Source organism: Aythya ferina, assembly GCF_964211825.1.
Source record: "Aythya ferina genome assembly, chromosome: 5".
NCBI classification, from domain to species: domain Eukaryota; kingdom Metazoa; phylum Chordata; class Aves; order Anseriformes; family Anatidae; genus Aythya; species Aythya ferina.
The window spans coordinates 9,809,434-9,835,586 of NC_140301.1; the positions used below are offsets into that span (position 1 = coordinate 9,809,434).

Genomic DNA, 26,153 nt, shown 5'->3' on the forward strand with positions numbered 1-26,153 from the left:
ATGGGGACAACTTTTTTTTTTTTTTTAATTATATATATATATTTTTTTTTTTTTTTATTATTTTTTTTTTTTTTTGTATGCTACCTGAGGCAAAATCAACCTCCAATATATGACTGAGGCTCCTGGGTCCTACACCAGAAAATGTAAATTTGCCATGGAATCAAATTGTCTGTCCCTGAGCATATCCATATACACATCACAACATTTTATGTGTTTTTAAGTTTGATTCTCTGGATTGCAGCTAAGCTCTCAGAAAAATGAGACAGAGTAAGAGTGAGAGTAATAGTAACATCATCTAAGTTTTAGTTCACTTTATTCTTATCTTTTGAAGCAAGAATTCATTTTGAAGTGAATCCAAGACCTATTGATACCATGTGCAACCAATGTAATAGGTGCAAGCCTGCAAACCAGGGAGGCCAGAAAAATTCCAGTGGTTATCAGAGCATAGCATAGTGATGTTCTCACAGATTAAAGGTTGGGTACAAGTATTTCCAAGTACAAGAACTTGAGGAAGGCATAATAGTGCCAGTAACAAATTTATAACTGTAGAACAGCCTTCTAGTGCTGCTGTAATAGCTGCTCATCAAATTTGCAGCCTAGCAAGACCACTTTCTACCCAAGTGTCTAACTGGTTTCCTCTAAGATTACTGAGATGTCTTAACCACATAAATATTTCAAATCCAATTTTAAAAGCTGATTTTTGAGTGTTAATGATCTTATCACTTGGCCTATGGTTGACTGTTCATGTCAATGTAATTACATTACTTATATTCTCTCTACTGTATGAAGTGTAGAAGGGTTTGGGGGGTGTGTGTATACACACTGCTTTTAACAAATATATTTATGAATTAAAAATAGATGGCAAAGTATACAAGAATTTTTTATGTACCTCCTCATATGTATCTGGACATTTGAAAATCATTTTCTATATCCCTACTCATTTTATTAAGTATGGAAAATAGTTTAACACAGGGAAGATGTAATGCACAAAATCTCTTTCTTTAGCACCATGAATTAATCTGTGCTTACAGGCATATAATTACAGGAGTAGTTGAATCTTTCATGCTTTTTCTGCTTGCTATAGAAGCTATGTTCTAGATGAATCCCAAGTGAGTGAACAGATATATAAACTTAAAAGAAAATGTTATGTTAAGAAATGCATATTCCACATATGGTGTTGGAGTGTCAAAGACACTGTTACTAGCTGCTACAAGAAGGTAAATATGCTCTTTTTTTTTTTTTTTTTTTTTTAATTTTTATTTTTTCTCAGTGCCATGATATACAGTTTCCCTTACCTGGCAGCACACTGGAATGTCTAAAGCTCAAAATACCTTTTACCAAAAGTCACTCTCCCAAGTATTTTCATCGTTTTAAGTTCTGAAAATAAAAAGTAAAACAATGAACCCAAAGCTGTCACTTCAAGGTAGCATTGCATTTCAGCTGGTAAAACAAAAATAGGACCGCTGAGTCATTGTTTGCATCTTTTCTCCTTGATTGTGCTTCTAGCAATTATAATTTGGATCTATGAAAGTTTTCCAAAACCAAGTTTGCAAAAACATTTTTGGTTTTGCTTTTGCAAGCTTTTTTTTTGAGTTGATGAATTATTTTTCTCCATGCAGTAATGCAAACCAGTATTTTTCCCTGAGGATGATCTTTTTTTTTTTTTTTTTTCTTCCCCATATCTGAAAGGAGGAGAAGGAAATGAACAAAGGAAAGAGACAGCTGTATTAATCACCGAACAGTTTTAAAGAGTACTGACTGCCTCATTTCCAACAAATACTTCACATCCTGATTGAGGAATAATAAGAAATTAGATTTCACATACTGTGCATGAAATAAATTCAGCATCATCCTCCTTTTTGATAGTTCAGGTTTATCTGGGGATGAGAAGCCTAGAAAAGTGAGAGAAAGCACCAATAGGGTACTGTAGGTTAGTAATGCAGAGTAACATACAAACTAAAAAACAGGCTTATTTCAACAGACATTAAAATATAGGATTGTCATCTGTGCACTACAGACTGGCAATGAAAAATTCATTACTCATGCAGTACCTTTTACCCCATCAAAGACAGTTCTACAATATTAAGGTTATTATACCCTGAGAACAGGACCCAGCTGGCACCTCTAAATTTAGCTGAATATTAGGACATGTGGGAATTTCTTACAGATGGCAGCCATCTCATCTGTGCTGGAAAAGGTAAAAGCAATATAATTTCATTACTAGCAGTGAGCTTTTGCCTGTCACATTTGTGGAGCAATGACACCAGAAGATTTTTTAAAGTATTAGATTTCTCTCGACTAACAGAAACATATAACGGCTTCACTCTGCATGCTAGTAACGTAAGAAATTGGTCAGCTTATCACCAGCTGAAGACCATATATGCTAACACCGTAGAAATAAGTAATAGATGGTTTATTATTAGCAATCACATCTGCAATCAGAGTTGTAAAGCTATTATTTAGCTTACCTCTGTTTATTGATTAAGAAGCATTTTTAATTAAAGTACCAAAATTCCAGTCTTGTTCATTAGTTACATAATAGAATTAATACGAAAAAGGGCCGGCTCAGGGTTTGCTCTGTGAGTACTAATTAATTCTATTAATCAACAACAGTTAAAAAATTCTGTTTTGAAAATGATAGCGAAATTAACAGAGAACTAAAGCCAAAGTGGGAACCTCATATTTGTTTCAAGTTAAAAAGCCTAAATTAGACACTTCCTCATTTACAAGAGAGGATGGAAACCTCACAGCTCTAGCAGGGCATAAAAAATTGGAGAGGTTTAGCTACAAGCCGTCACATTGTGCACATGGCTTCTCAAGTCAAGTAGATAGGTACAAGGAAACAATGTAAACAGCAGTATATTTAACAGTGGCTTCAATAGTTAGCATCTAAAGCAGAGTTTACTGCAGAAAAAAAAAATCACTCTCCTTCTAACCTCAGATATTACATTCAGGAAGTTAATCATAATTAATCATTTAATTCCATCTGCCAAATTCACCTTGAATTTTCAAGGTAGTTGGTGTTCAGCTTTTAAATTTTGATGCTTGTATTAGTAAGAAATAGCAAAATGCCCAGCCTAGTTCTAGGTCTTGGATGTTGCAGAAAAATAGAGAAATGAGCAGATTCTCCAAGCACGTACAGATCTCCAATCTGAAAGGCCTCTCTTACTTAGATGTAAAAACCTAAGATGTAAGCTTCTAAAAAATAAAAAAATAATATGGATGCAATAGATCCACTTGAAAAATCACTTTAGATTTCATTCACGTGTTTGAGTTGTGCTCACTTTTGCTAACATGAAACATTTTGCTAGAATTATTTATTTATTTTTTTTTTGTGGGAGCCCACCAATCTTACATGTTCATGTTTACATATGTTTTTCACTATATTACACAATACATCTTATTATGCTGTTCAAAATATCACAATAGAGATCTTTTGTTAAATCTTCCATATAATTTGATGTGCAGAATTATTTTTCAGAAGTAATTTTAATATTAAATTTATATAAAAGTTTGTATTCATCATACATTCATGAATGCTATATAATTTATACCATCTTTGCTAAAACTTTGACATTACTAAAACATAGTCCTTCACTATCTCTAAATTTCAAAATTTCAAGTTTGTAGAATTTTCATGTATTTTTTATTTATTTTTTTTTTAATCAAGAATCACATTACTTTGCAAGGTAGTATATTTACCAAATGAAAAAAAATTCTGATCTTCTATCCACTAGAATTCTAATAAAATTATTTGCATGCTAGTTTTAATATGTGTGCTTCCTTCCAGGTCAGAATGTTTGTTCCCAGAAGCTTCGCTGGTGTCACATAGTTTAGAAGTATTTGGCCAAGAGGTCTTAAACAAACCTTCCATAAAAGAGAACAACTTGGAAAATACCACTTGTCCTATCTGATTCTGTTTAACATCATCTTTAATTACAGAACAAATGCCATCGCATTATTTGCTGTGAAGTATGCCTGCCACGGCGCCTATGTTAACACTGTGGTTCAACGCTAACAGTTCCTGACGCGACACCTCAACCAGGATGCCAGATGCTCATCCAGCAAGGTCTGTGTCAATCAGCTGTCCAAGGTCAGTGACCTGAGGGATATAACTAAATGTATGTGCAGAACATGTATTTTGTCAATGGAATGTGACTGTGGCATTGTATTAGCAGGATTTAATAAGAACATCATCCTTGAAACTGACATTCCAGCTGACAGGTTGACAGGAGAAAAGACAGAAAGACAGGGGGAAGAAAGCAAGAGGATATTATCTGATGCATAAAATGAAATCTGTCTGTATATTATATCGCTTTATACTACAGGTCAATATTTGACAAAGACAGATGTTTAACCAAATGTTTCTTGATATGCCAAAATAGTAGTTGCTTGTCATAGTGTTAATCAAAACTATTCCTGGGAAGTTAGAGCTACAAAGAGAGACATCCATGCCAAATATTCATGTTTCCATGCATTTGTTAAGTCTTATTGCTATTACTATTATTATTGTGTAGTTTCAGTTAAATACTCCATGATTCAGTGTTGTGTGTGGGAACGCATCGTGTTTGCCACACGCATGCATACACACCTACATGCATCATTACATGAACCTTGCTCACCCATTTGCAGGTATGCTGAGAACTGACAGGATTGTGCAAATGCAAACAGCGGGCGTGATGCTCCCAGTGCTAGTCACACCTTTGGTCCTCAGTATCATTCAACACTTCCAATTATAAGGCTCCATTTTCAGAAGCTCACAACTTTAATTGTGTGAATTGTTGTTTCCATCTGGGGCTCCTAGCCCATCTATAACCTTTCCTTTAATTCCAGTCAAAACAACTTAACTTTTGTCCCATATATGTTCAGGGAAAGCTGACCTTTTTCTTTTTCTGAATTAAAATTAATAACAAAAATATCCTAATGAATGTTCAGTTCTTGAACTTAGAAATGAGTAGGAACATGTCAAGGATATACACTGGTATGATTTTATTTTTATTTTATTTGGGGGGATCACATCTGCAAGACTAGAAAATTTACACTAGTGGGACTTAAGTTCACCACAAGGTTCACCATTTGTGATGGTGCTGTAGATTATGCAGAGTTACAACACTCAACAGAAATAAAGGCTTCCCTCTGTTTCATGGACAAGAAGGGAGCCTGACAAAGCTTCAGCTGTGCTTGCTGGGGAAAAGCAAGGGAAGGAAGAGCGAGCTGGCAGGCAGTCAGGAGGACAGCCAAGAGAAGAGCCCTCTGAGAAGCGCTGGGAGGAGGCTGCCGGCAAGCTTCCTGCTGGCAGAGTACTGTTCTGGGTGAGGTGCGGAGGAAGGGTGTCCAGATGTTCCTGTTACCTCCATACTGATAGAAAACTGATAGGTTGAGGAGGGGTGCAAGGAGAAGATGCAGGAGTGCCTTTCAAACAGACTTTCAAACTCCCTCTCATTGTGTCTTATTCAGGAAATTTGTTTTTCTCTGTTTAAGAAGCTCTTGCTTTTGACCATTTCTAACAAAATTTGGATTTTTGGCTGACCTCCTATTGAGGAAAAGGTGCAGGCAGATGCACCTCGGGTTCCTGTATGAGCTGGGCTGCTGTCAGGCATGTATTTATTAGATGCTAACACCCCTGTTTATATAGGTACCTATATATATCTATATCTATATACATATACGCGTATATATATAGGACGAAGTGCTGGCTTTGCTGATCTTGGTCTATGGTTTCTGTCTGTTGTGTCCTGTGTTTGTACATAGTTGGATGTGTTGTGCTGCAACTACATAAATTAAAGACAATTATTATAAATAAATTGCTACTTTTGTTTACTTTCATTTAGATCACTAAGTACCAAAAAATAATTCTCATCTCTTGTGTTAATTATATTGAGTTTCTAAAATTGAACTATTAATCATGATAAAGCACAGAGGGATCACTGCATCATTGTAGTACAAGGTTAAGCTTACTGTAGAAAAACAAAATTCTCATTATCTTTCTTACCTTCCTGAAGCAGTGTATAAAGAATTGTGGGACCCTGTTGTCCTACTGTGGAAACAGGGTTGAAAACACTGAAGTAAATCTCCAAGATATTATTGCATTTGAAAATAACCTACAAAAATTTAAGGAAAAACATTTTCTGTTAGACAACGTATTTGTAGATTACCAGAACAACAAAACTATCCTCACAGTCACTAACTATGTGATTTACTTTAGGCACATGAATTGTTTAATGGCTCGACTTAAGATGAAACTTATGTAATAAAAATATTAAATAAAATAGGTAAGAATATTACAGTAGAATCAAGTTGAAGCATTTTATAGGTAATTAATTTGTATAATCTTGATTCACAGCACCATTAAGAATACTTTTCAAATAAAATTTTATGATCTCTTGGTATGGCTAAGATGTTTGTTGCCCTTTTTTTAAAAAAAATAATATTCATTTGAATAAGCTAACTAATAAGTGGAGCCAAAGTGGCATTGACTTTTTTTTTTTTTAAAATAGATATCTTTTCAACATGTATAGAAAAAAGAATGCTCAAAATACATACAATGGAAGAAAGATAACTAAAATATGCATTTCTTTCTACTATAACAGTTTCAAGAATTTTCCAGAAATCCATTTATTTTAATTTTAATTTAAGAACTTTAATAAATTCATTGATTGATTTATTCTTTAAATAAGCAAGCAATTAAAGGATGCTACTATTTTCTATGTTTATATATTATCTTTTAATCTGATATTCATAATCATGAAAACAGGAAAGTAAGCAATTTAATCCTATATCGATATATCCACATTATAGTAAGTAGTGTATAGTATCATTCTTACTGAAATACTTACAGAAGTGAGGCAGCTTTCCCCAAGTCACAAGGTCAGGCAGAATCACAAAACTTGATATATCTTAAGTTTAATTTTCTAAGACTCACTGAAAGCCTCTTCCTGTTCGTATTCAAATAAGTTCTTGTTTAAATAGAATGGTCAATCTTTCTGACCGCATTGTAACACATGCATCTGAAGTGGACTGCTATTGTAATTTCTGGCTTTCCATAGCCCATTATTACTGAAAAAAATTACAGACTTCATAGATTATTGGATAAATGAAGATAATGCCCTCTCTATATAACATTCACTATCAAAGTCAACAATGAACTGGAAATTCATTGTTCCTTAAGCAGAGAAGCACTAAGATTTATTTTTATGCTTTTCAATGACTAAAAGAGAAATCAATTGTCATGAAGTATGTATGCTCACCCTAACAAAATGATATACCATGTACTACTGAAGAAAATGACCCATTTTAAACAGAAATAGGCTTAAACATTTTTTTTTTTTTTTTTTTTTTTTTTTTTTTAAACAAGAAAATTAGCAGAATGTGTTTAGTGCTCTATTCTTGTATACAGGCCTTACTGTGATCTTTGTCTTTTTGGTCAATTGAGCACCCCTTAGTTACCAATTTTATCATGTTAAATAATACCTTGTCAGGAATCGTTGTTCTCCGGATTTTTAAGTGTACATACATGCTCACCCATAGTTGTGTATATATATATGCATATTTATACCTAAATTTATGTGAATAAGTATATGCACATATATGTTTACAAATGCATACAGACTGATAGAAAGAGAAATTAATTCAAAGGTGAAGTCTATTATGCAAAAGCAAAATTGAAATAGAAGTTTAAAATGGCCTGCTCTGATGCTGGAAATTGCTTTTAACTGTTAGACTGGGGAATATCTAATAGAAAAAGTCTTATATGTAACCCTTATTTGCAAAGAGAAAGATATGGTCCATGACCTGGTTGCCAAGCAACTGCATGGCATTACGAAACATTTTAAGATGTGCCACTCTGTGGTTTGTTGGGTCCTCGTAGGGAAGTAGACTCAGCCACATGGTTCTCTGTGAATCTGATCATAAAAAGAGTTTTAGAGTATTCTAGAGAGACCAAGTAAGCAGGACCGTATAAACGGTATAAACCGTTTGTATAAACGGTTGTATAAACTCAAGTTCCTTTATGAGCATGTTTTTGGTAACATTGAGTAGCCACAAATCAAAAGAAACAGTAAGGTCTGTTTATTTTTATCCCAGTGCTGGGATGTGAAACTCCTCATACTCATGGCTGGAGTGAAAGAATGGTTATTGATCCACTGAGGGAAAACATATACACTTTTTTTCTGGTTACAAGCAATTTTAAAACAAGAAAGCATTATTGTGAGTTGTGTGTTGTTTTTGTGTTTGTTTGTTTGTTTGTTTCCCTTTTCAAAGATTTTTCAAAATCTCCTTTCTCCACAGAAATTCTCATACCTTCTGATGTCTTTTCAAAACCTTTTTTCCTCACCTGTAAACTGAACAGAAGTTTCCTCTCCAACTGAGATGTTTATCTTTTTGCATTGTAGTTCTCTCTATATATATGCATATAACCATGAAGGACATCACTTTAGATGTGTTCCACCCTCTCAGTGAAAGACTAGAATCTTCAGAATAGCCCTACTTAAAAAATACCAAGGAAATTTACTAGATATACCATACACAGATAAGAAAATCTATTTATCCTTCATTATTTTTCTTAATTCAGAATCACTATGTCGATTATTCTAAAAACAACTGGTATAAAGATACGCAAGGATTTCCACCTATATATATTTGATAGATATTTGATATTTGGTTTTCTCTCACCTATTTTCACCATCGCTTAGAAAAAAAAAGTACAACACTGAAAGCATACATGCATACAAAAATAAAAAAGCTAGATTGCTGTTGATTTATAAGGTGTGCTTTTTCATGTTGTAGTCACCAACCCCAAGCTGTCTCTTGGCACAGGAGCAACATGCAGCTATAATAATAGTAGCTGTGTCACCAACAATGCTGAATTCTTCAGAAAATTAAAATGAATGCCAAGTGGCACAGCTTACCTCATTCGTCTGGGAGATACACTTGAAGATTTATGCCCTTTCTAGATGGATGTCTGAAACGGTTTTAATGGTCTTTTCAGTCCATACCTCATGCATTTCAATTAATGTGTGCCATACACAAAGAGGTTCTGGTTTTGACAATGAACTAGGAATTAGATGCTGGCTGTAGATACAATGGGATCACAATTCTCTTGCTTACGGGAAATTTTGAAAAACAGAAGACTATCTTCAGCCAGATATGTTGTAGCTATAACTGAAATGCAGCAAATGACTGCTATGAGGCCCAGACCACCTGCACCAAAATCATATTATATTTGATATAATTGATTTGATGATGCTGATCAGGATCAATTGTGAAAACAAGCATCTCTGATCTGATTATCTTTGTGGCCAGGATTTCATTTTTTCGACACTTTACATGGATAATCTTTTCTTTGATAATAGTGTGACTTTGCCATTATTTAATCAGTTCACAAGTTTCTTTTCTTTTCAAAATTGTTGAGATTTCTCCAGGCAGAAAAACCTACTGCTCTGCAATACCCACTTCTGAGTAGAGGAACACATGCAAAATGTCGGAATGAAATGTGTTTCACACCGGAGAGGAACGGACAGCTTTTGGATGAGACTGTTCAAAGACAGATAAAATCTAAACAGCTAAAACCAGGACAGAGAATACCACTAAATTGAATGTAACATTGTCTATTTACTTTTTGAACTGATTCAAAAGCAAGGAAAAGCAAGCTAATATAAGCAAACTGCTTTCAATCCAATAACAGTTGTAATTCACTGCTGTGTGTTGTAAGAGCGAGCTGGGAGTTTACAAGTTACAGCTTTTTAAAACACCTCATGCAAGAGGAAAGCACAAAAGCACTGCATCAGACAGTGAATTGTTCCTAAGGCACTAGTTCTTGAAAGGTTTTCATCTCAATCATATGAGACACATGAATTCCTAAAGTAGATCGACAGTGATGTGTATACAAAGATGGCATTCTACCTTGCTTTTCTTCCTTTTCCTTTCCTTTCTGCTTTCAAACTCATTGTAATAGAGTATGTTGCCCATACGAAACTGGAAGAATCATAAAAGTCACAGAGCACACGCTAACCAAAATGCTTATCTTTGCTGTAGTGATCAAAATTCCACCTACAGTGGTCAAAATGTGTTTTCACCATGTAAAGTATATTTATATTGCAGAGGTCAGCCCAACTATAAGGGATGGAACTGAAGTTCCAGGATGGGTACCCAAGCTAAGAAATTTTTACTTGGGTCCACCTGCAAAATTTTTGCTTGGATCCTAAATGCCATGACTCTTCCTATCTCCATCCCTTTAACTCTTCATTTCTGCCAACAGTTCAGTTCTCAAAATAGGACTAATTGTCCTATTGCAGGTAGAGGGGAAAAAAAAAAAAAAAGGAAAGGAAAAAAACAACCAAACACTTTTTATTGTTTAAGTTAGCAGATTTGCAATGGTATTACTGTAAAGTTAAATATACATGGAGCCCTACTGTCCCATTTTTACAGTTGCTCTTATGAGCTGCATTGTACTTTATCTATGTTTACACAGATTTTTTTTTAGCTACCCTTTTATTCTTGATCTAAAACCTAACTTGCCATAAATGTACATGAAATAGAACAGACTGAGAAAATACTTGAGAATGGTAATTTCTTTTTACAAAGAAGCTAATTTATAATATGCAATTACTAATCAAGTAGAATAATAGTTCAAAAACTGGACTGTATTACAAAGCATTTCTTCAAATATCCATTTTGGATTATTGCTGAAAGGTACTAATTGGTCTATTCTAGACTAGTTTACAAACATTCATAAAATAGTGAAAAATGCATGCTTTATAAACCTGGTACTATTCATGCCTCTGGACTAAAAATAATATGAATATGAAAGCAAGTAATGAGCATTATTACATGTATATTAGTAGCATTTAAATTTTTCTTTCTTTTGTACTAACTGATTCTTCATTTTTTTTCTCATTTCTCTCAGATGATTTTTTATCTTCAGGTTTAGTCCACGGAGGGCTGTGCAACTTCTGCTGAAGGTGAAAATAGCATCAGTGTAAGCATTGCACATGCAAAATGAACACAGATAAGCAAATAAAACAGGACATTTAAAATCAATAACAATTTTGCACAAAGCTGTATTTCTATTAAATTGATATATCAAACACAACAGAATATGATATTCTTTGCTAGTGTCTAGAGAAGAATTCTGATCTCTACTAAGAAAGTATACTTAATTTTTGACAATGAAGAATACAATTTTTGACAATACCAATCTGATGCTGCACTATAATCATGAGATTTATTTTTTTTCCTCCCCCTTGGTCTATCAAATGAAGAGCACAGGAGTACAACTCACATTTTACCAACTCTTACCAACTTTTACCACTCTTACCAACTTTTGCATTGGTAAGATTTCTGAGTACATTTTGACATAATTGCAGATGTAGCACTGTTTTGATAACGTCCCCTTCCCAGTGCTGTGGACATCACATTATTGAAATGTCAGTTGACTACTAAGCTAGTTCAGTTCTTCGAGTATTAAATAGTTTTGCAAACTGTTAATATCCTGGAGCCATTTTGAACAAATGAATGGAAATCTGTCAGAGTTAAAGTCTGTGAACTGAGTAAACAAATCTATCTCAGAAGCATTGGAGTAGAATGTGCATATATACTACAAGTAACTGTATGCTTTACAAGACCTTTTAATACAAACACAAGAACTTCTCAGAAACAGAATACCTGAAAGCTTCTGTCTGTTTCAGCTGTCTTCAAACGAGATGTTGAATTATTGCGATTCCCCAAACATGTCTTGCCAACCTGTCAATACAGATGTCACAGATAATTACTTTGGATTTTTTCCTAAAATTGTGTTTTCTTAGAACATTCACAGTGGGTTTTGTTGTTGTTTGTTTGTAGCCTAGTAGATGAAATAGAACAAAAAGTTATCGTAGCCAAGTGAATCCCTTTCTCCTATCATCTCTACATAGTCTTATGTGGCTGTAAAAGTTTAGTAATTTAACGCTTAGATAGCTCTTTTTCCTCATGTTTAAATCTCATCAGTAGCGAAGTTTATTCCACAGTGGTCCCTTAAAACAGGTTAGTAATTACAATTTTCTATTGTAAGTGAGGAAAAAGTAACCAAGAACTGAACAAGAGCATTAGACTTCAGGACTCCTCTATTACTGTTCTTTTGTCTGAACTGCTGCATCTCTTGCATATATCACACGTTGAGCTTATTGAATGGAGAAGTCAGAGAACTCTTAAGGTATAGAAAGGTTTGTCAGATTCATCACTGTTTTATTCCAGCCAGAATGTCATTTTCTTTGCCAATATGCTTTTTAATATGAGGGAAAAAGGATTTGAACAATATAAATAAAAAGCTTGAAGTATTACACAGTAGATTGCAAACCAAAGAGAATTATAAGTTTTAGGTAAATCTTCATTATAAGACTTAAGTCTTATTAGTGCTGAAAATTCTACTGAAATTAAATTCAAGTCCTTCAGGACTGGGATTAATGACACTATAGGTGAAGAAATTAAAATGTGAAATACAGTAAAATATGGATAATTTTTGGTCATTCCTTTAAAATTGCAGTTTTTAGAACACAGTTCCAATGTGCAATGCTCAGATTGGAAAATTTATACTTGGTAATAAAAAATTATCCAATCAAATATAGTGAAAATTAAAAAAAAAAATAAAAAATAAAGTCATGAAGACTCTTTACAACATATCAGTGATTTTGCTTATTTCAAACTTTAGCAGGTTTTCCCCTGCAATGGTTCCTTTTTAGCATAAATGGAAAATTTTTGAAGCTAGGTCAAATTTTAATATTTTTACACATCAGACATATTCAGATGTATTGTTGAAAAAAGGCATCAAATTCACCAGTAATATAGCTTAATGACATTTCAGCAACTTCTTTTATATACGTATTTTCTGAGATTATGGTTGATAATATTAATCTAGGATAGAATAAGCCCTGTGTGTTCAGAAGAGCAAAAAAAAACAAATAAAAACAACAACAAAAAAACGTCTCTACATGATATGTTTTTCAAGACTTTTTACTTGGACAGTTTTTCTTCAGAAAAAGGGAAATAAGTCTGAATTCATCCTATAGCAGTGTAAATCACAGCAGGATAAAAATTATCTCATTCAGCAGAGAACACTGAAAATAAATACCCTCTCATGCAAATTAAATATCAAGAAATTGTATAAATATCCTTTCAGTACAAATGACATTAGATTGAAGTTAATTAAAAAGTAAGAGATTGACAAGGGGGAGGAAAATTCATTATGTTTTTTCACTTGAGAAATTCTGATAGTCCCTTGCCTCTAACGAAGTTGATCTACAAACAGGTGTGAATATGAACATGAAACATATTATTAAGAAAACTACTTGGAGGGGAATTAGATGCCTCACTCCCAAAACCTTGTGAAGAGACTGATTTTGTCAAAGACTTCACAGTACTTCAGGGTGTTTTTAGTCAAGTTTAAGCTACTAAAGTGAGCCTTGGAGATGATGCAATTGAAGTGATTTATGGTGGTGGTACTTTTTCATATTTTTCCCCACTATACACAACAGCTAATAACAGTAGGATGAACATCGCAGAACAGGGAATAATCAGGTAGTATTGATAAAATATCTTGATAAAGCATCTACTCCTTTTATAAAATAAAATAAAATACTAACAGGTAGCTTATATTCTAGATAAAGGTTAAAGAGTGAGATGACAGAATAGAAAGTCTTAGTAAGCTTTTAACATTTCAAAATCTTAAATGTGTGGTCTTGGCAAAACATGTATTTGCTATATTTACTAGTGAGCTAGATAAAAACATTTTCAGCTTAGTCACATTTAGAAAAATGTGAAGGTTCCAGAGACTTGCAGGTGAACAGTCTGAGGGTAAAAGATGTTGCAGGTCAAAAAAGGAACAGCAGTTCAGTCTGTGTAAAGAGCACATAAATAACACTAAGGAAATATACAGTCCTTTACTAATCCATAATTCACTCTAACTGTATATACTAAAAATTATCAGGTAACTTATTTCACCAAGACAGTACATAGGATATAGGATATAGAAAATCTGTATCCTATACATAGGATATAGAAAAACTGCTGAAATTATTAAAAATAGGGGAGGAAAAACATTTAAGACATAAAGAAATAAAGATTGCTTTACGCACACCCCCCCCCCCCCCCCAAAACAACCAACCAACCAACCAAAAACCAAACCACTAAGGTTAAAAAGAATATTTTCTAATGACTAATCCTTCGGATTCTTTTCATAGGCCAGGTAACAAGGACCTTCTTGGTAGGAAACAAGAAGAGGAGATTCATGTTTCTAGTATCTCACATTTTTCCACTCACAAGTGTTTTCCTTTTGAGTAACCCACCGTATGGATCACTGTTGGAAAGATAGTAGACTGAAATGGTTTTCTAAGTAAAGCAAGTACTATATCTTTCTGTTGTTAAAATACAAAACATTAATTGTTGATTCCTTGAATTGTGAAAACTTGCATATTATTAACAAATTCATTGCAGATTGAGCATCGTAATAACCTTCAATACACCATCTGTCAACAGCAGCACAATAGCCAGGACTGTAACCAGTCACTACGGATGAGCTGTGTAAGCCCCGACTCTCAGTTTGAAGTCTTGAGTTCCAAAAGTTGAGACAGCATCTCCCATCATAACCATAAACTGAGTTAAAAACAGCCTAACAGATATTCCATACACCACCACACATATTCACACACATGAATATACACGCACATATATACCTGTATATATGTGCGTATATATATACGTATATACCTGTATGCATACACAAACACAAATATAAATACATACAGAATCTCTACTGCATATAAAGTCCACCTCAAACAAATTAGAAAATAATAAACCAAGTTATTAGAATATCTTTCACAGCCATGAGTGATATATAGATTAAAATAATAATAATAATAACAATACTTTTTTTTTGGGGGGGGGGGGGAAGGGGGCAGGAGGATTAGTTTTCTGTATGCTGAATATTATGAAGATTTTGTTTGTTTGCTGTCCCATCTGCACATCTCTTTCCATCACATTTGAGAGGTAACTCTAAATACAGTATTATAGAATAATAGTTTGATGTGGTAGAAACTAACACAAACCAAACAGTAATTGCTTTCAGAAAGGAAAAGTGTTGAAATGTTGTCAGTGTGGTTTTTTATTTTCTGAAGATGAGATTTTAGATTTATTTTTTATTTTTTTAGATAGATACTGTGACTTTGCCATGCTTTGCATCAAGATTTCAGCATATCAGTTGTGCATACATCACCTAGCTGAAAGGAGCCATTTTATTGTTTTCCTCATCCAGCTATATTCAATGTTTATTAAAGTTTTAATCATGACTGTCATCAGAGGTTCATCGGATGAAGAGGGATTCTGCTCTATCTATTTTCTTCAGTACCTGAAAACTTTTCAATCAAGGACATTTAATCCTAGTTTCCCTAGCAAGTGCACACAGAAACAATTGCCTCTTTCTAGATTCAGGAAGAAAACTTTCATTGCTTGTAATCATAGCCAGTACTTATTCAAGTATATCATTATTAAGTAAATTATGGCTAAATCTTGAAATAATTTTATACATCGAAGAGCAATGAAACAAAAAAAAAAATATATACATTCCTTTGAAGCTTACTGAGACATTTTCTCTCTATTTTTATTTTTTTTTTTTCTACCAATTCCCTTATATTGCTTTATTTTAATAAAAAATGGTCACAGTTAATATGTCGTATACAACCATTAGTGACAGATCTCAGAATTTCACTCATGAATCAATTACACAGCAATCTTTATATTTTATGTGTGGAAATATTTGCCTTGACATTAAATTGCTGTCACTGATTTTTCAAGTATATCTGCCAAATGATTTATAATTATGGGCTTATTCTGAAGACAAATATTCATTATATTACACATGCTGTATTTTTATCATGAGACATAAGGAAAAAACTAATGTTTGAACACTTAATATTAAAAGCTCTAACATAAAGCAACAAGAATTCTGAACAACACTAACTACAACTGCATTCTGCCTTAAGCAATACATTTTGTGTATGCAACAGGAAAAAGTATCTGCAACAGCAATATGAGAGATTAAACAAGATATGATAATTCGGGTGGGGCATATGCCTGGGAATATTGTTCCATCTTGATCAGTTTACTACACGATTTTATTAGCTAAGTGAATTTATATGAAATTCTGGTTATAAAATATGCAGCTTGATCAGTAAAGTATGCAAAATTTCAGAAGTGATGGTATTCAGCTTACCGAGTGAATTGTACAGCTGAGCAGGAGAGGTTCACAGCTGGATGTATAAATTATAAAGGTGGATCAGCCAAGTGTGCATCTTCATTTAAAAAGAAATTTCTGAAAGCCTGTTAAAATTCAGCATGTCCCTAGGCTATTAAACTATGCAATTTCATCTGCAAACTGCTGAACAATGTAACTGGAAGGGTATCCTACTGTATCGACACAGCGAATAAGAATTCTTTTTGTTGCTCATATGCCACTTACCACAAGTGGACAGGAAATCAAGTAAATATTTCTACCACTGCTAAAGGGTATCACTAACTAATGTACAGACTGAGCAGACCAAGCACTTCAGCTCCAGCATTCCTTCACATCACTATACCCCCTGCTAGCTTCAGCAGGTGTTAAAGCGGGATGTGCTTGCAGAGCATGAGAGAGGAGAAAGTCATCAGCTAGTTCTATACAAAGAAATCCAGATACCGTGGCCAGGTCAGCTGAGAAACATGATGAAGGTGCTGCTCAGCTGTATCATTCCTACTGTCACTACCATCAGCAAAGTGCCATCTGGGATATAGGCTGAAGGAGCATGAGGAATTGTTTAGTTAGGATGGTACAGATTAGCTTTAACCAGCATAATCGACACGGGAAGAAAACACGCTTAACATCATTGAATTTTGACTATGCTTAGATGAGATATCTCACTAGAACTAGCTTCAGATAAATTACTGTCTCCAGATCTTTCTGTATGTTTTGTATTATTGGTTCAAATGACCTGAAACCTTTAAAAGACAAACTTGGCTAAAAGTAGCTAAGTTTTCCCACTAAGGGTAATTAAAAGTGAAAAGAAAACAAAACAAATAATATACGTTAAAAATAAGAAAAGGCTATATTTCCTCATTAGACAAGAAGTACAAATTCTATCATATGTTGTAATTACTTGGATGTTTGAATTCTTAATAACCACATATTTTGTTAATTGTTAATAACCACATGAATTGTCAATAACCACATATGCTCATTGGTCTACCACACATGTGCTGCATGCCTCTTAAAGGTCTACTTGTTCATATAACAATTTTATACTCTGTGCACCTCAGACTGAATTTTTTTGGGTCACAAGATTTTAGCTTTCTACAACATGAAGTAAATACTTCTTTGACATATTTTATTTCTTCTGAAACTGAATGGATATTTTTACTCCTACTTTTTTTTTTTTTTTTCTTTTTCTTTCTCATAATAATACAACTTTTCCAATTTGTGAAGTTGAACATTAACAATTTGCATATACTCAGAATAGATGATGTTCTATTAAAATGCCATTCTGCTGTGGAAATAATTTTATTAGGAAAGTTAGGATTCCATTTTATTCTAGGACACCTTTTATAAGATCTGTTCATGAATTTATAATAAATACGTATTTCAATCTTTTTTAACCCACATTGTTTAGAAGATGCGGTGTATGGTATTTATGAAGAGTATTCATGTGTGTTCATAATACAGTTGTGCAGCTTTTCATACCCCTCTCCTATTTTAGTGCACAATGTACTTAGTGAATGATTAAAATAAATTGATGTAACTTTTTATGACCTGCATAGTCTTCATTTAGGGTACAAACTTACTGAATTCGTTTCAAGAATTCTATAATTGAAGTTTTGCTACAGTAGTGATTTCTTTTTTCTCTGTCATTACTCCCTTGGGATAGTGATGGGAAAGCACAATGTGATCAGAGCTCTGCAATTGAAACAGACAGAGAAAAATGAAGGTAAACTCTGTGGTTGCTTAGAAACGTATAAGTTTTGGTCCCATACTCAGTGTCCTTTGTCACTGAATGATTAATGAACATGCAATGTTTATTTACTGCAGGAAATTAAGGCAGTAAATAAAAGCACTACCGCTTTTATTTATCAGGGAAGTCTACAAGGGCACAGAGCAAGAAATCTACGATGAGAACAGAGAACCAAGAAATAGTTTATATTTCTTGTTTGGATTCAGCACTACAAAAAGAAGGTTTGAAACGACATGCATTAGAAGTATTTGATGTGAAAAAGAGACAAAGTACATTCTTACGTACAAGTAGTTGGCCTTTGGGAGAAAAAAAAAAGAAAAACAAACAAACAAACAAACCAAAACCAAAACCAAAACAAACAAACAACAACAAAAAAAAGCAACACAAACGCAAGAGCTTTTGGGAAATGATACACGGAAAAGAGCTCTGCAGAACTCTGGTTCTGTACAGAGACTTTCAGGAGCCAGTCACAGGGAAAACATACCTGGGCGAGGCCAAGAAACAAATATAATAATTATCTAACAGATTTTTATTTGCTTTTATTTTTATTTTTAATAAAACGTAAGTTACCATTTCATGGTCTTGAACAAACCTAAGATGATTTGAAATAATCAAGATGTACTACAGGATATCCTACCTACTTCTGGCTAAGAAAAGTCATGTCAAATTTCATGACAACAAAGGTGTTGGCAGTGTCTAAACTAAAAATCAGCTCGTTTCATTTGTCCTGTCTGTTTCCTATTTGTAAACAACATTTCCTCTGTATTCATTCCAATGTATACTATACTAATTAGATTGAACATGCATACAAGAAAAATTGACATATGTTCATAACTGCCAATTTTAAACACCTACAGGAAAGGTTAGCCATACAGACCATGAAATATTGCTTGAGACCAACAACTTGCCATTTCCCTTTATCTTTTGTCTTAAAAACTGAAATATTGCATGTTCTTCTCTAGTTAGTCTTTACTACAGTAACTCTTCCAAGACAGAAATCACGTTTTTTGTTGTTGTTGTTGTTGTTGGTTTTTTTTTTTTTTCTACCAGAGAGACAATTAGAGGCTCTTTGCAAAGCTCTGAGAAAATATTGTAGAAATATTAGGTTTCTAAGCAACATCTGATTTTTAAGCATATTCATTTAAGCTCCCATTTTTTTCTTTTTCCCTTCCCAATATCTTTTTCTAACAAATGGTACGTGAGAACTTGTGCCGTGTTCTTGGCTTTGCAGCCAAGAACAGCCTTCACAGCCTTTTCCTCATCCACCCAGCATGTCACTTTGTCATAGAAGGAGATCAGGTTCCTCAAGCAAGACCTGCCTTTCACAAACCCATGCTGACTAGGCCTCATTGCCTGGTCGCCCTGCAAATGCCACGTGATGACACTCAAGATAATCTGCTCTATGAGCTTCCCTGGCACTGAGGTCAAACTAACAGGTGTATAGTTCCCTGGGTCTACCCTCCGGCCCTTCTTGTAGATGGGTGTCACATTTGCTAGCTGCCAGTTGACTGGGACCTCCCCTGATAGCCAGGACTGCCGATAAATGATGGAAAGTGGCTTGGCCAGCTCCTCCGCCAGTTCTCTCAGTACCCTCAGGTGGATCCCATCCGGCCCCATCAAACTGTGTACATCCAAGTGCTGTAGCAGGTTGCCAGCCATTTCCCGGTGGAATATGCTCCCATTCTGCTCCCCATCCCCTTCCACCAGCTCAGGGTGCTGGGTATCCTTGCCACTAAAGACTGAGGAAAAGAAGGCATTAAGCACCTCAGCCTTTTCCTCATCTCTTGTAACTAAGTTTCCCCCCGCATCCAGTAAAGGATGGAGATTCTCCTTAGACCTCCTTTTTGTGTTGATGTATTTATAAAAACATTTTTTGTTATCTTTAATGGCAGTAGCCAGTTTGAGCTCCAGCTGAGCTTTGGCCTTTCTAATTTTGTCCCTGCACAGCCTCGCAACATCATTATAGTCCTTATAGTCCACTCCATCCTTACAGCGTGGCCCACCCTCTTTTCCAAAGATTATAAACCCTCTTTTTTCTTCTAAGCTCAAGCCACAAACTAATTTCTTCCTGTGACTTTTAAAAGTTGTACTGCAAGATCTGTTTCTACTAGGGATAAATATCACACTGATTACAGTTTCCTTGCTTGCAGGTGTGGCTATCCTAACAATTGATTTTGTAACTCATCTCTCAGGGCTATTCCTTCAACAGACACTAGAAGCACAGCATGGTGAAACTTCATAGACAGCTTTTTGCATATTAGTGTCAATCTTACTTCTTATGTGAACAGAATAAAACTATTAATATTACATAGTATACCTATTTTTCAGTTGGAAATATAGCTACACAATTAAAGGCAAGACAAGACTGACAAAACTATTTCTAGCTTAATTTTCCAATAAGGAGTATTACCCAGCAAGGCACAGTGAATTTATATGCCCCTATGGTATTCTTTCTCTAATTTTACAGCTATTTCTACAAAGAGGAGATTTTGTCAAACACAGATTTAACACACCTCAGAAATTTAAAATGTAATGGAAATGTGAGTCCCACAGAACATAGAATTGGTCTTAAAATATAATAATTATTGAGAGATTAAATGATATAAATCTTAATCTTATTAATCAAGTTTAGAAATACAGCCTACTTTCTTTATCTGTGAATTATAATGCACTTAGAAGGACAAAGGGAATAGGGTTAAGGTTTAATTTATCTTCAGTCATGACAAATAGTTCAACTCCTCAAGACCTCTAACTCCAGTTGGAGTCTTCCTCTGCTTTCTCTCTTCTCATTTTCTCAAAAAACTAATTTGAGCCATACTGACTAAATGGCTAAATATACTAGCTGGTAGCAGCAAAAAAATTACACCCTCTCCCCCAAGTCAAAATAATTAAATCCCTACTTATATGGAGAAGTGCATCTTTTCTGTGTCTTTCATTGCATGGTTTGACATAGAAATTCGGCACTTTCTCACGTTGAGCAATGTTTTAATTTCTCGTTTTTGCTGTTTTAAAGTATTCACTTCAGTAAAAAGATTATTGAACCTCCTTCCACAAACAGTCTGCAAAGCTCTACCTAAACTAAATTGGATTCCATCAAATGTTTCCTAACTTTCCCAAGCAGTAACCAACCTCCATTTGGAGTTAGCTCCAGCTTCAGAATTTTAAATCTTATTCTTTCATATCCTTCTTCAGATTTTAGTAGGTAGGGACATTTTCTTCATCTTTAAATATAAAGAAAGCTGTAGCATCAAATTATGCACTCTTCTGGATATGCAATTTCTTTGCCTCTGCCCCCTCTAGAGGTTGTGGCAGAGGGGAGCTCAATTATGATTGAATAAATTATTAATGCTTGCAATAAATGGGTAATAAGAATAGCTTTTTACAATTTGTTGGGTGCTAGCAACAAAGTGGGTAGGTCAATCACCTAGATCTGTTTTCCAAACATTTCTTCATGCTGCTATATGCTAGTATGATTGCTATCAGCAAGCTACCCAGTTACCTCCACAGAAGTTTGTTGTGTTTGGAGGAAGGCAATGTGCTCAGTAGTTCATTCAAGAACCATTACGACTGTCTTATTTTTTTCCCTATTTTTTATATTGCACCTTCAAATTAGTCATGGCAGTGCAATATTTTTTCAACTACTTTACTGAAAATATACTCTGAGCATAAATTCTCTCTCTCATTTTTCTGTTTTATTTTCCTTCCTGTTTTGTCTTATTTGTATTGTTCTATTTGCAGCCATAGTAAATGCAATTGGGATTTATGTTCCAGCTCTCACCATGCTGCATGGATGAGATTTTTGACTTGCTAAAAGCAGAAGACTTAGCTTTCTGTCAGATGTGTCATGAGAAGAATAAAGCTTGTGGCTTGCCTAGACTGGTAGCGCTTACCTACTTTCACTATTATATTGTCATCTCTTGGTGTTCAAGCTAAATGTCTCCCTGAAAGTTCTTATTTTCCTTTCTTTTCCTTTCCTTCCCTAATTAAATGTAGCATCTGTGACAACTGTACCCAACTATTTTTGGAAATGTTGCATAAACAATGTTATGCATCTTGCTGTGCTGCAGCAGCTCATCAACTACAGAGCTGCATGAACAAATCACATCTTTTCCCACTTCTTTTCTTCCCTGAAAAGCTCTACAAGTCCTTTTAAGTAATCTTTAACAGAAATCCAGAGAGTATACCTGCATGGATTGACCACAAGGACAATTCACTCCTCTGTGCTTTAAAGTAGAAAATAGCTGGCTTATGATATATGTGTCAGCTTGGTTAGGAAAAATAAAGCACATTGCTAATCATCTAAGGTTTTCATGTTTTCATACAATCTGGATTAAAACCTGATTTCTAGGATAAATTGGCTTACATCTCGAGAATCGCACTCCTGGATGCTCTGATTTTCTTCCTTTCTTGAGGTCATGTGAAGATTCTCTTTCTCTGATGAGGCATTTTGCTAGACATAAGAAATAAAAATAAAATTAAATAAACAGTTATTATAGATAAAACTTCATAGAAGTCACATTAGAAAATCAGGAGAACCACGAAAATCAGATATTGCAAATTGCTAACTACTTTATATACTGCGTTTTCAGCAAGTTTTATTAAAAAAAATGCTTTAACATGCATTCTTATTAAATCATTATTTTATAAAGGATTACTTCTGCATAAATAAATGTCAGGACTTTCTATCTGAAAGCTGACCACACAAGAAATGACTTGGTGGTATATTGTTTTGTATTTTATTAAGGAAGATCAATGCTTAATAACGCAGTACAAGTGAAATTACTTTTTTTTTTTTTTTTTTTTTGTACAAAGATTTGGAAGGGGGTTAAAGAAGAAAAGAATTTTGAAAACTCATATTTCTCTGCCTCTTGCGGATTCCAGGACACATTTAGGCATTGAGTTTAAGCATTTTATGAACTGCTTTAGATTATTTCTGCTGCCTACAGTCTCTGCCTGCTGGGACCTCATGTCAGTGTGAGTTGGCAAAATGTTCTCCATTTCATGCCTTTCATTTACCTCCTTAAACTCAAAATGGACTTCTATATGGAGCAGTTACTCTACAGTCTAGGCTATTGCTTCATATAAGCAGCAAATTTCCTTCCACTGAAATACTAGATGTTTTACGCTTGATTTTCCACATTTGCTGCAACTTCTAAGGTTCAAAGAGGCACAAATGGGAAAAATATGCACTGCATTTTCTAGAGAGCCTTTACTAAATTTGTACCTCAGTAGTTTTTAATTACCTTGAGAGCTTCACAATCTTGTGGCCTTAAATAGTAGAGTATGGTATAGCATGATAAGGAATTCTTTCAATTAGAAATGATCCCTAAAAATCTGAAAAATACATCACTTGCACTAACTGGAAATTCTAATGTGCGTATGAATGCTTGTATATTCTGCTGAAACTAAGTAAAATAGCTGGATGAACCATAATTTCATGAGATGATCAGTATCAGCACCCTACTATTAGTTTGGCAGAATTACTTGTTTAGAAAGTATTCATCTTATAGTGATAATGACAGTTTTTTTTTTTTTTCACAAGCTCTTTCTCTTCTATCTGCATTTAGAGGTCTAATTCAAAGTCCACTGGAACTCACAATAGTAATGTACATGACTTAGCAGAGATTTAGAAGAATTTCCCAAAAATATATTTGCTAAAAAAACCCCTCACAACTCTATGACTTGTTCTTTCAGAAAATTCTGCTAGAATGTATTCCAAGAAAATACTTAAATTCCAAAAGCAACATGGACGATCCTCTGTTTTTGTTGATGTTTGTTTTTGTTAAGTTTCAGATATGGGATGGGAGCAAGGAACATATCAAAATAATTTCTCTGTGAAAAGTTTGAATTTCAGACATGAGTTTTGGAATGCTGAGCCATCCTTTCTCATGTTCCCTTATACTGTATTGAATTACTAATGACTATAGAACTTTTAAAAGCGTTGCAGAACAGGAGAAAAAAATGCACAGGTTACTGTTTGTAATATTTCTTTGCTTATCAGCTCTTCAGTGAGGAATTGTTAGTTTTATAGAACAGATGAATATCAGAAAAATGATCATGAGATGAACAGACAAAACAGATAAATACAAAAATTGTTTTGTGAAATAATGAATATAATCTAATGTCTGATCTTTTATCCGTATTGAGTTATTTGCCTGTTTGGACTGCAGTAATTACAGTTCTGCAAATCTAAATTTCCTCCTAACGAAAACGAAAGGAGTATGCACAGTGAATGATTCACAGTACATATAGTACACAGATTAACCTGACTTGTTGACTACCTGCATCTTTACATCCACATAGGAGGCCAGAAAAATCAGCCAATTCGAACCCTTATTAACAGAAGAAAATATATGTCTTTGTATAGACATAGCTTTCTCAGCATGTTGAACTAATTTCCACAGAACAAGGGGAAATGTGAGTTATTTAGGTGAGACTATCATCAAGGAAGCATTTTCCCAGTGTCTTGTTTTCAAATACTACTTCCAGAAAAATGAAAACAAAATTTCCTATTCTTATCCTCTTTAATATTCAAAATATTTGAGTGTAGCACTCCATCCTAAAATTATGACCTTTTTTCTCTCCACAAATAAATTACAATGTTTTTCAGTTTTCATGCAACTGCTTAACCACTTGAGCAGCGGGCACTACTCAGACACCAGCCAAAAGTCGGTAATGGCAACAGGTCTGATTCATTTGGTGCCTGGTGCCTACTTGACAGTCATCAAGTCTCTGCTATCCTCTGCCACACCTCTGCTATTGCACAACCATCATCTTCAATTACGTTTCATACGGTTACCCTAAGCTGATTGCATCTGTACGTCTTCTAGATTGAAATGCCATGGTCTTGCAGTGGTCCACGAAGTATACCAGAACCAGGAAGACCAGGTGGCAGAAGGACAGAAGACAGGAACATGTCTTGCCAGGCTCTGGCTGATTCCTGGAGCTTTAAGTTCTGTGCTTACTTCCAGAATCACATATGGCATTCCTGTATTTTATGAAGGTAGATTTAATCTATAATGCTTTGACACTAAGACTGACATCTTACATGAAACCAGAGAGAAAATAAGTTGATATAGATAAATCAATATTTTTGAAGGCTTATCTGCTTGCCGATGATGTGGAAGTCTTTGAGGTAGACTTTGCCAACAAGAATCTTTGTTATTAAAAGTTATTTCTCCTAATAAAAAATGAATATGCTACTTTGCCTGGATTAAGCCTGTTTACTAAAAAACAGGTTACCTAATAAAAAATCCACCAAATATTCTGCAGCAAATTGTTCTGGAAACTGTTTTGGAAACAGTTTCTGAATTCCTTCCCAATTTGCCTGAAGACTTCAGAACCCTCCTCAAAGCTTTTAAATCCAAGATTTCACATGTGAATATTTTATTATAACCATTTTTCGTTGAAGTATTTTAGCAATTGCAGTATCTCCTGGTGTGACATTACAAATATGACTAAGAAGTGAGCTTTAAATTTCAGATATTTCAAGTAAGCACATCTTTTACAATGCACTTAGCACATACACTTGCTGATTAAATCAGTTGGTGTGTGCTTTGCTTGCAGCCAAAATTCCAGAATACTTATGACAGGAAAGCAAGCCAAACTCATTATTTCTTTCCGTTCTCTTCCAAAGTCTGTATTAGAAGAAATGACAGAGCCCACCTCTGAGCCCACCCAGAGCTGCATGCCTTTGAAATTTCCTTCACATATACTTCATATATTTTTCACTTTTAACATGCTACCAACTTTCCTCTCAATGCATTCATTTTTATCATAATGTCTTCTAATCACTGCTAAAATCCTACAAAGTTAGATCAACTGAATTCCACCTTTCATTATCTCTTTTGACTTTGATACACAGTTCAATTCTTTACTATCTTAGACATAATCTTATCAGATCTTTGTCCTTCCCACGTGGCTTTTTGGCACAACTGAATAACTCTTACTTTCTCTGGTCAATGTTTGTTGATGTTAGATGTCAGACTGTCAGGCCTGCTTGCCGGATGATTTGCCAGCATAAACCAGGACATTTACTTCCTGTCATTTAGGCCATCACAGGTTAATGTTTTCTACACTAAGGATTTCTGGTGGTATTCAATTTCCATATTAAAAGAGGAATTTTATTTTAATTAAGGATACTCATAC

At 34.4% G+C, this 26,153-nt stretch overlaps 1 protein-coding gene across 2 annotated transcripts in view; it reads right to left on the reverse strand.

The window, feature by feature from the left end:
• Window positions 1-10,326: 10,326 nt before the first annotated feature.
• LUZP2 (leucine zipper protein 2) overlaps window positions 10,327-26,153 on the reverse strand; it is a 183,610-nt gene continuing 167,783 nt past the window's right edge. Inside the window, exons 10-12 of one of the 2 annotated variants that reach the window (XM_084520766.1) lie at window positions 22,369-22,455; window positions 11,662-11,739; window positions 10,327-10,949 (exon numbers count right to left, since the gene is read on the reverse strand). In XM_084520766.1, coding sequence (XP_084376892.1) covers window positions 10,845-10,949; window positions 11,662-11,739; window positions 22,369-22,455 — 270 coding nt within the window. In that variant the 3' untranslated portion in view covers window positions 10,327-10,844. Of the gene's footprint in view, window positions 10,953-11,661; window positions 11,740-22,368; window positions 22,456-26,153 lie in introns of both variants that reach the window. The other variant, XM_084520765.1, reaches the window with a different exon arrangement.